This window comes from Trachinotus anak, unplaced genomic scaffold (assembly GCF_046630095.1).
Source record: "Trachinotus anak isolate AG129_WGS33_773 ecotype Australia unplaced genomic scaffold, CSIRO_AGI_Tana_v1 ptg000032l, whole genome shotgun sequence".
NCBI lineage: Eukaryota > Metazoa > Chordata > Actinopteri > Carangiformes > Carangidae > Trachinotus > Trachinotus anak.
The window spans coordinates 18786059-18797536 of NW_027273883.1; the positions used below are offsets into that span (position 1 = coordinate 18786059).

Sequence of the window (11478 nt, forward strand, 5' to 3'; positions counted from 1 at the left end):
TCCTTCTGCTTCCTTTTATCTGACTTATCTCACAAGGATGGCTTGGTGATCAACCATCATGCAGACCACACACTGAACAGCTTCTGCCACTGGCAGTCTACTCTGGGAGGCAGAGAGGGACGCCACCATGACCACGCCATCCTGCTCACAGGACTCGACATCTGCTCTTGGAAGAATGAACCCTGTGACACTCTTGGTACACCTTTGCTTCCCTGTTCATCGCTGTACTGCTCATAAAATATGGAGGAGTAGATTATGCGGTGACTTTCATGAAAGTCACTCATTGAAAGTCACATGTATGCCATCAGTCCCTATTTTTTGTTTGCTGCTCTTGATAGTAATATGTCATTCTCTGTTGTTGTTGGTCTCTCTCTGGGAAGATGCCCCTGTTGTCTGTCACACGGTGTAACTCAGGATCCCACCAGCCAAACCAGATCTTAAAGAGATCTGCAGCTTTTAGATCTTTTCTGCCCCACATGATCACATATGCATGTAGTAATATGGAATAATATAAAGTATAGCAGCAGATAAAAAGAAAACTCATCAGTTATGAGCAGGAGATATATGATCAGAAGAAGAGTTTGATTGATTCATCTGGATCTTGACTTGTTGAACTTCAAATGCACATAGTTTATTTATAAGAGACAGAGCTATAGAAAATAATGCCACTAATGGCAGATGCAACACCAGAAGAAGATAAATAATAGTCATTTACATTTACAGAGTCCAACTACTTTAAACACAGACACAAACACACACACAGTCACTCAGTTGTGAATGACACCATCTAACAAACTAACAACAGCTTGTTTGTGGTAATGACCATGCCAACACATTGTTGTCTTCCACACTGTGAGAAAAAACTTCCATTTTGTGTGTCAGAGACACATACACGTAGACGTATACACACACTACCTTCAAACCCCAAACTTAAGTTTTGACTTCAAAGTGTTGAGACTGACATTGACCCTAGTCATTAATATGAAAGCCCAGTTCAAAGGTGTTTTTGAGTGTGTGTGTGTGTGTGTGTGTGTTGTGTGCGCGCGCGCAAACGCATGCACAGTCAAAAAAGAGTTACCTCTGACTAATTCCCAAAGGTGCAAGGCAAAATGGCCATTACTGCTATCAGTCCGTATATAACACAGTTTATGTGCATAACTGTTACGGCCCTATCCCTCAATGTTTTCCTCCACATTTCAAAACCAGTATATAAAATTAATGATCTACCTCTTTCCTGACACAAAATGGAACTAAATGGCAGTTCTCACAGTCAATCTGCCTGCTTATGTTTAGTATCATTATTCACATTGTTATGTATATGAGAACATTACTTTATGAGCTTTACACTCTATCGTGAATGACTTAGAGCCGTAAAATAACAAAACACAAGGCTAAATTCTCCCTGAGGCAGTGAGACAAAAACATTAAGGGAGGCCCCTGTGAGTATAATCCATTTTGATTCAGAGCCAGGGGTGCTGTGTGTGAGTGTCTTTGTGAGGAGAGACAGAAGGAGAGTGGACAGAGAGAGGCGTAAAGAGAGCTGAATAGTAAAAGGGAGTTTAATATAAAAGGAGGGATATGAGAAAGAAGTGAAGACCGAGAAAGAATGTTTTAAAGTGAAGTGAAAGCTAGCAAGGGGATCTGGGAATGTTCCCATATTTTAACATATGGAGGGATTTGAACCCAGTTATGGTTTGTTTGATATTTCTACTGAATGCAGTCCACAACTAGCTCAGACGAGAATGTGTTTTCTTCTGCCTATCTTAAAGCACCCTCTCGGTTTTTTGCTGACAATGCACTGCCAGTTAAAAAGTCAATATTTATTAAGTAGGAGTTAACACAGATTGACAGTGGTAATGTTGATCAACAGATTACAAGTTGTGTTGGCCGATCAAATAATTGAACTGTGACGCACGGTTTGTAAAATTGTACTCCCAATTTTGCAGGTTTTGCTCCAATTAGTGGGATGTGCAGCAAGTACCGGAGTTGTACCATTAATGAAGACACTGGCCTTGGTCTTGCATTCACCATCGCCCATGAATCTGGACACAAGTAAGGGTTTCCATCGCTCTCAAGGTCTTATAGTATCAAAAAAAATTCTGAAAATGTTTTACTGCTAATTTCTAATGCACATTCAATATGTAACATGTATCAATATATGATTTAAGTGTAGACAACAAAAGATGTTTTTAAGCATCTTCTGTGCAAAAATTCACAGGCTGGTGAAGTTATAATCCTTCAAGGAACCACAGTATTGCAGTCTTGCGGTTTATTTTTGTTCACCTTTTCAACAAACATATTCATATGGTGCAGCCCTTCTTCTACTGTTCAATCAAATAATGTGCTGCTGTGCCATTAATATGGAGTACTGTCACCATAACTTGTATGTAACTTTTACTCCTTTTTAATCCCCCAGTTTTGGAATGGTCCATGATGGTGAGGGTAATGTTTGTAAGAAGTCAGAGGGCAACATCATGTCTCCCACATTAGCCGGTCACAATGGCATCTTCTCCTGGTCTGCTTGCAGCCGCCAATACCTCAGCCGCTTCCTCAAGTAAGCAGCCATATCTTAGCATTATTGTTATTCTTTTATTGTGGTGAAACAATGCTAAAGGAATTGATTTAAGAAGCACTTATTGTTAATACTGACATTTATGGGTAACACTGCTTGAAGAGTCTTATTAAGTTTTCAGAACAAAAGCTACATCAGATCCATATGGCATATTGATGAGTAATGAATAAATCCTCAATCCAGCTTTTGTTAAATGCTCATACAGCAAAAACATGAAGCACTATATCAGTTTATAAAAAATTATTATTAAAACAAAAGTCCTCCTCAGGCAATAGCCACTTTTAAAATGCATTGCGTTTATACTATTCAGCATGTGTTACTGATAGATGAACATGTGTTGCAGAAAAAAAAAACATGTCAACAGTAGATACATCAGTTTCAAATTCTACTCTGGTCCAAAGAGTGCCAAGTGAAAAACTGCACTTATACTATAACGATTAAAGAACTTGCTTACTTTTACTTTACAAAAGCAAAGACAAACAGGCCTACAGAATGTATGCACGTGAGAGGCTTAAATATATAAATATACAAAAAAAAGCAACTAAGTTAAGTGATATGTGGTTCCATTATTCTCCTGTAAGTGTTGTTTTACAGACTGCATATGTAATTGTGTGTCATGGTATATGTGAGTGAGAGTGTGTGAGGGAGAAAGTTTTGTGTGTGTTCATGCAATAACTGCATTTTCATGCATGCAGCCTGTTCACCCAAGTGAAAAACAAGCATCATGGACATAGCGTCCATGTGTCTGGCTGTGCTTCTATGTGTCTGTGCATGTGTGTGTGTGTGTGTGTGTGTGTGTGTGTGTCTGTACTTGAAACCAGATAGCCCAGAGCCAGTGCCCTCCACTAAATTTACCAGCGTGTTAACTGAACTGTCAGGTCTCCCCTCTCAGAGTGGTGGAGACAGACAGTGTATTTCCTCGCTGAGTTATTAGAGCTGGAGTGACCTCACCCTTGTTAGGCCTGTCAGCCTTATATTAAACTCCCATCACCCCCAGAGGCCAAGTGGAGGGGATCTCTGCACCACTGAACCAACCAAGGGCCGTCCTCCTGCATAATCAGTGAATGATAAAACTGCTGTACGTTTTCCTAATTGCAATCAACAGAATGTTATCATATATGGACGTTTTTGGCTAAATGTGTCTCATCGAGGCAACTGAGACTCCTAAATGTCATCTGCTGTGGAGGGGAGCGTTGTGTCAGCCAACAGAGTTCTACGCCACACTCACTCTAAATCTGCTTCTCCTCAGTCAGCTATGACAGAGAGGTCTGTGCCAACACTGTATGTATGGTCAGATACTTTATCTGAGCTCTTTGTCATGCCTAAAATGGATGGACAACTTTCACGGCAGGAGAAGCAAAATCCCCTTGAAAGCCACTTTGCGTTGTTTTTGTTTGTATAAGTGCTGGTGAAAGCCATCAAAATGTCAGTGATGCATGAAAGTTACCAAATTCTCTTGTGGTGCCATTTCTTTTCCTAAAGTTGAACGCAGTGGAGTCCACTGGTCACCTTATAGCCAACATCTCTGTGTCTCTTGTAAAAGGAAAAGGAAATATGCTTTCTTGCTAAGAGTTAGATGGAGAGGATTGATGATACTCTCAAGTCTGAATGATAAGTAGGTAGTTGGAGCCAACAACACGTTAGCTTAGCTTAGCAAAAAGACGGGAAGCAGGGGGGAAAGATAGCTCAGAGCTTCTGTGCAAATCTATACAAAAAATGAAGTTTAAAATAATAATAATAATTTTACCACTTTGGTGGGGTTTCTTGAAACCAGTAACAGTACATAACTCCTCGTAAAAAAATTTGTCTTCACTTCAATCTGTGAGCTTTAGAGGTGCTCATAAGTGGATTTAGTTACCTTGGGACTGAGCCAGGCTAGCTGTTCGTCCCTGACTGTTTGCTAAAGTAAGCTACTGCTCGATCCAGCTGCATGTTGACAGCAGACTTGAGAGTGGTATCAGTCCTCTTGCCCGACTTTTAGCGAGAAAGCTATTGAGTGCATTTCCCAAAATTGTTTAACTTTTAAATACCATTGTGGTGAAGTTCATAATGTGCTCACAGTTGTAGTCTTTCAGGTGAGAATGTGCCACTGCTCCTTTTGCCAGTCTTGTAATTGGCTTATGTTATCAAGACTTTTGAGACTTTTCCATATGCTGCATAACTTGTATTTGATGATTCAACAGACCATGGAGGATTGAAAATACCCAGCAATTTTTTTGTTTGGAGGAGATGAGTCAGGAGATCTGCAGGGAATCCTGGAAAAGAATGGGTGCTTTTCAGATTCCTTTTTTTTTTTATTTCCAGCTGATGATTATCTTGTGGTGTACCATACTTACTGATGGGAAAAAAAAACCCCATTTTGCTCAGAGCCTGTTGCAATGCCATCAGGGAATCTGTCCTGAGATCCTACAAATTAGCTACATTGACCTTGTAATTTTATGTAAGTGCCTGTATGCGTACATGCCGTACTTGTTCACCTGCTTATCTGTGTACATTGTAAATGTAATTTATTATACAGAAACTTTATTATGTGAATAATGTAGAATATCAGAAAGATTGCACTTGCAGAGCAACCATTGTTCTCTGTAGACACATAGGACCCATAAAGCAATGGAGGATCTCACGCACACACACAGACCCACACACACACACACACACACACACACACACACACACAGACACACATACTCTGCTAAAGCAATCAGGACCACTCACTAGCACATTGGATCATTCCAACATATTTTGCCTTTTCATGCTCTTTCCACCATATTTTTGTATTATATTCCCCTGCCTGCAGTGTTTAAGCTGTAAAACATCTCTGTATAGTAACCAGTGATATCAGTTAACATTGGAAACCCCCCGCTGCTGTTAGGATATAAGTGATATGGGCAAGGATTTTTTTTGTCTGTCATAATTGAGTGTCTGATGCATTAAAACCATTACTCTCTGGGTTTGAGTTTGGCAACGTGTTATGTCTCCATGGCAACACTTTACGGTACTCTCCAGAGTGGGAAACAATGGAATATCATGGACTGATGCTCTCTGTTGTGAATTTTCTATGAGTACAGCAGGGAGCCTAATTTACCAGCTTAATAAAGCATAACACTGAATCACATGTCTGTTTGACCGTTCATGTCTGCTGGCACATTGTATATCACCAAACTTGTTTTAATATTAATGATTACTCTTACCCCTCTACTCCTTTTTCTTCCCTTCTCCTTCCCCAACCTTTTCACCGCCAATCCATCCTCATTCCCACTTTGCCATTTTTCTTCGCTCCAGTTCTGCCCAGGCTCTATGCCTATCAGATGAACCCAGAGCAGTCAAGGAGTATCCGTACCCTGAGAAGCTGCCTGGCGAGCTGTACGATGCAGATACACAGTGCAAATGGCAGTTCGGGGAGAAGGCCAAACTCTGCACCCTCGATTTTAAGAAGGTAACATTGATTTTGACTCCATTATGCCACCCCATGCAGATTTAAAAATAAGTTAAAAATCCCATGCCATGATTCTCTCAGGGGTTTTCTCAGCACACCCAATGGAACCTAGTGCTTAATTTGTTTTTTTTTTTTTAAATCTGATGGCAATTGTTTCCTAGGAAAAACAGAGAAAGAAATCGAGAAAGGGATGGGGAGAATGAGGTAGGGGAAAAAAGAAGAATAAAGGAAAGAGGAAGGAAAAGAGAAAAAGCTTAGGTTGCATGCCCTCTGTGCACAGACATACACACACACATGGATGCATACTTGCTCTCTCACACACACGCACATAAAACAAACTGTGAGAGTTATAATGCTGCACACGAAATACTCACAGGGATGGATGACTAAATATACACTGGAGAGATGCCAATGGGAATCTCTCCTTGTTGCTCTCTCATTGTCTCATTACTGCTGATGTTGCTGTGTGAGATACCCTGCTTCGGTCCAGATAGGATTTAGTTTACTTACATTACTTACATTGTTTTATGACATTCTTAAGGTGTTTTAAGTTCCTGGTGTTCTTGCATGTGGATTACAGGTCTTCATGGGTTGAAACATACCCTACATGGATCAAAGAGGCACATACCCCACCCACCCTCCAATAAAAAAAGGAGTCACTGGTTATTTGTTCTGGGATATGATTATGGATATTTCATACTTGGGACAATGGAATTTGGTTTCTTTTGTGGCTATTCTTTCACAGAGCTCCCATATGTATGAAAAATATAAAGTATACTATTATTCCAAAATAAATTGGATGATAACTTTACCTCCGGGAACATGGAAAACAAGACTATAATGGACAGTTACAATAAGACATAAAGTAACCTGTGTATTTTTTTTTTTTTTTTTACAAAATTACCTTTGAGATTTTCTATTCTATTGAATAACATGGTGAAGTATGATAAAATGGTTGTGAAACATAAAAACCTGGTTTCTAGTAGGGACAGAGGGTATTAAATGTCACAGAGATAATCAACTGGAATTGAGCCTATGATATTGACACATGCTATCCTCCTTAGCTTGCCCACCTAAACACTGAAACGTTCATGCATTGTTTCAGCTGTATGAGATTTAAGAATTGCTCCCTCTTGGCTTTGTATTTGGTCTTAACTCTCTCTGTTCATGCACCTGGTAGCAGCAAGGTGTGCAGGACCCAGAAATCCCCAAGCAGCCCTCATGCTCACTGTCTTTCCAGACACTTGTTACTCATAAAAAACACTCAAGTATCAGCCTCTGTGGTGCAATTCATTGTGTAATGAAATCATATTTCATGAAAGTTTTTGGCAGGCGTTGTCAAGATAAAGTACCACTGGAATAGCCAAAAGATACTCTCCATGGTGTTTGTGGTCAGATAGTACTGGGTTACCCTAGCAAAAAGCAAAATATGTACATATGGGTGTTTTTCTCTCTTTCTCCCTTAAACTCTGTCTCTGTCTCACTCTGTCCATCACCTCTGCCTGTCTCTCCCTGTCTACTCCTTCCATTTCTCGCTTGCTCTCTACCATACCATTTTTACTGCTACAAAAGGCCTGAGCAAGCAAAACAGCCGGACAAATAGACCATGGGATGAATTCCATGGTGGCTCTTGGCAGCTACAAGCTGAGGCCGAGGTGCCTGTCAGCATCTGCACTGAGTTGTCAAAATCTGATATAGTCATTCAGATTGTAATAGAACTGATGTTAAAATGTAGCAGACCATGTTTCTCAGGCAATGAGAGCAGGGAAACCACCCGGTATTCCCATCTGAATCTTTTGGACTACTGCTGAGAAACACAGTCATGACATCATGTAAGTTTGGTAAGGCAGTTGTTCCCTGTTAATGCATGAGACTATTTCTTTGTCTTAATATAAAAATACTGACTGCAGCTTTTTTCATTCTATTGTTTTGTCATTCTACAACAGAAACAATGGATGTCCATGTTTTATTGTCACTGATGCAGTGCATTGCCTGTGCAACAATGCCTTTCAACTGCTGGACCAAATTTAATGCATTTTCTTCTTTCTTTTCGAAAACGTTGTTATCCTAGCTACTGAAGCATAAATATTTGGAGATACAAGGTTGCTGCACACTGATTGCTTGCCAGAAGATCATTATTCAGACAATCCCTAGTCCCCAAGTTTCCATCAACATGTTTTAATAGCTCTCAAGAGGCAAAATAACAATGTTATAATAATTTATTGTTCTTCCCATTGCTAGCTTTGTTTACAGATGTTTTGGGAAGAATACTGATTGTCCCACTTCTGAATTCTGGAGCATGAAAACATGTCAGCTTTGCCATGTGACTTATCCGTTTTCTCGTGTCGTTCCAGGATATCTGCAAGGCTCTGTGGTGCCACCGTGTTGGGAGGAAGTGTGAGACCAAATTCATGCCAGCTGCAGAAGGCTCTGCCTGTGGCCCTGATATGGTGAGTTAACACGTGTTTTTTCTTTGTGTGTGTGTCTGTGTGTATGGGGTAAATGGGGGTTGGGTGATATATTTACAGGATTTGTGACCTCAAGAGTGGCACCACATGACTGGCATGAGAACCCATTCACTTCTGTTAGACTTTTTTATGGTGCTAATGATAATAATTGCAATATATCTGTAATATATCTTTGAAATGGCAATACCAATTGTGTTTCCAACAGCTTGCAGTTACATGCAGCTAGGTACTTCTTACCTCAGGATGTCATTAATCTTGTTTTGTTTTTTTTTTTAAATTCACCATCCATTATGGAGATAGAGTTACCCTTTGATCATGCCATCCCTAAAATAACCTTTGTTCCATTTTAGCCGAAGGAGGCAAAATGATCTTACATTTGATACGCCTTGAAAACCTTGCCTTGTTTTGTCAAATGAGGACATCATGGGTTTTTTTTTTCTATTTAATTTGACTGTTGCTAATACATGCTCCATGGCAACATCTTACCAAATAAATCCACAAATGAAAGGCATCAAACAAGACCCTCTCACAAACATTTCTCTGCAGTTTTGGTCAGAATATGACCTCCAAAAATAACACAATTCAAATAAGAAAATTGAAAGTGACAGTTTTCAGATTTTCCACTCAGTATTAACAGACTGAGCAGCACAAAACCAGTGAAATAAGTGAATACTGTTTTTAGAGTGGATTTTCCCTTTAAGGCATTACTTGGGCCATTTGCTTTTTTTTTTCAGTGTGCTGCTTTATATTATTTACTGTGTGACATTTAGTATAAGAGGCGGCAGAGCTTGTAAAGTGATGTTTCACACACAGACACACACTTACATTCCCCTTCCATGGGATACCTCCACAGGATTTACTCCAAGTGAGTAAATGGCACAAAGCGTGACAGTATTTTATAAGGTGAACAAGCTAAATTAATGGAGATACTATTATGGAAGTAACATTTATTGAGTGTCTTAGTGTTATAAAGTGCTGATACCTCCACGCAGTTTTGCCATTTCAAGACAAAAGGCCTTGAACTGTGTTACACTGCATGTCTTTTAACTGCGCTGTTTTACACACACAATGCCATGGTGTCCCAGCAGCCAGCACAGACTAATAAATGCACTTGTAAGCTAGGTTAAGAGTTTGAATCAAGTTTACTGTGTTTTTGATTTGAGTTCATTTGAGTGCAGCATCAATAAAATCTCTCCTCTTGATAGAGGTACCACAGTCTTCCTCCATTATTTTACCTCAGGGAGCAGCTGCAATTGGTTTGTTGCTGACGTGGCAAAAATATGCCATTGGGGTTGGGGCCAAAAAGCAATCTGTGCTCTTTATTTATTCTTTGTTTTTTTTTTCTTCTTTTAAGATGATTCTCCCTCAAGGCTCGCTCTCTCTTACCCTCTCTCCCCTGACAGCCCCTCATCTACATTTGCTTCTCAATATATTGAACTTGATGGTTTAATCCCACCCTCTCTCTCCACGGGACAATTAACTGAGCACAAACAATGACAGGCTCACTTAGGAATCTGTGGCACTCAGCCGCAGGGGGAAAACTGAGGGGAAATCAGCTGTTCTAGCGCGTAGTCAAGGACCACGAGATTAGTTGGAGGGGTGTGTGTGTGTGTGTGTGTGTGTGTGTGTGTGTGTGTGTCCCATGTGCAGGCATGAACACACAGTGAGATCAAGAAATACCCACTTTCAATATTCATGCACAAGTTGTGTGTATACAGAGAGTGTGTGTGTGTGCTTGAAAAGGTTTGAGATCACTCCCAGGCAAGCAGTTGAGTATATTGTGACTGATGTCATCTTGACATGCACAAATCCAGTTCAGTATTTTGCCAGGAAACAGCTTGTGACATAATGTTGCTTTAAGAGAGTTTAGATTTTGCAGTCTTCTCACGTTACATGAAAGGATTTTGAGTGAAGTACTGCTCATTTTCTAACACGTGATTGGTTGGTTAATGACTCAGCCTTTTTGCAGTATATACAGTAAATAATTTGACTCAGTAGTGTGAGGCATGTCCTGTAGCACCTCCATCGTTTCTTGCCGTACTCTGCAGACAATTATTCACATGACTTTCCAGATAGTTTGACATTGCTCTTCTGCATTTCCTGGTTAACTCATGGAACACATTTGGCAGTGTTCAGGGGCAGAACACCACTTGGTCAGGGTGGCCCCCTGCATATTCTCCAAGCTTCCAGTAGAAGTTAGCAGCAACTAGACTGTGGGTGACACTGTTCTTGCCGAAATGTCAAAGAATGCATAGTTAAAAATCTGCCTGACCTGGTTCACTTCTTTCAAAAACTATGTAGAAACCAGATATGAATACTAATAAACAAATCACAAAAAGGCAGATACCCCGCCCTTACAGTTGATTTGTACTGGAAAGAAGTTAAATTATCTCAGTCCCTTGGCAGATATTTATTCTTTTGTTTGAGAACTGAAATTGTTGAAAAGAATGTTTTTCAGCAGTGAAGAAACATTACTATGTTGATTTGTGTACTGTTGGCAACAGCGCTGTATTTCAACTTGTTTCATGTTTTTGTAGTTACATTTTTTTTACTTTACTGCTTTTAAAAAAAAGATTGGAATGAGGGGAAAAGCAAAGGTGAACTACACCACAGGTCAACACAAGATGCAAACATGACAGTGCAAAACAATGGTATGTGTATTTTTTGAGGAGAATATCCTTGTCAGGTATGAGACAGTTTTTTTCCACATTTCAGTTGTGTTTGACTTAGCTCTGTTAATTCCATCTGATGACAGCTCAAGGTAGAGACTGTCTAAAAAGCAGCACAACCGGAGTTTCACTGAGAATATAACCAGGGCTGGATCATGACCTTTTCTGACCGCAGTTAAACCTGAAAGCTGCATCTTACAGCCCTGTGCCATCATAAAGAAGATAAAGAGCAGGGTCCGTTGGAAAGTCTGCATGTTATAGACAATTTAAAACATTTAGCTCTTTGCTTGTGTATGCCTCCCTTCTTCTGCTTCCATCTATTCCACTCATTAT

General features: G+C 40.0%; 1 protein-coding gene across 5 annotated transcripts in view; it reads left to right on the forward strand.

Moving 5' to 3' along the window:
• Positions 1–11478, forward strand: part of LOC139613953 (A disintegrin and metalloproteinase with thrombospondin motifs 16) — a 56634-nt gene that overhangs the window by 21949 nt on the left and 23207 nt on the right. For all 5 annotated transcript variants that reach the window (XM_071471008.1, XM_071471010.1, XM_071471011.1 and 2 more), the window contains 5 exons: positions 37–196; positions 1947–2052; positions 2417–2554; positions 5855–6008; positions 8363–8458. In XM_071471008.1, the coding sequence (XP_071327109.1) occupies positions 37–196; positions 1947–2052; positions 2417–2554; positions 5855–6008; positions 8363–8458 (654 nt within the window). The remainder of the gene's footprint in view (positions 1–36; positions 197–1946; positions 2053–2416; positions 2555–5854; positions 6009–8362; positions 8459–11478) is intronic.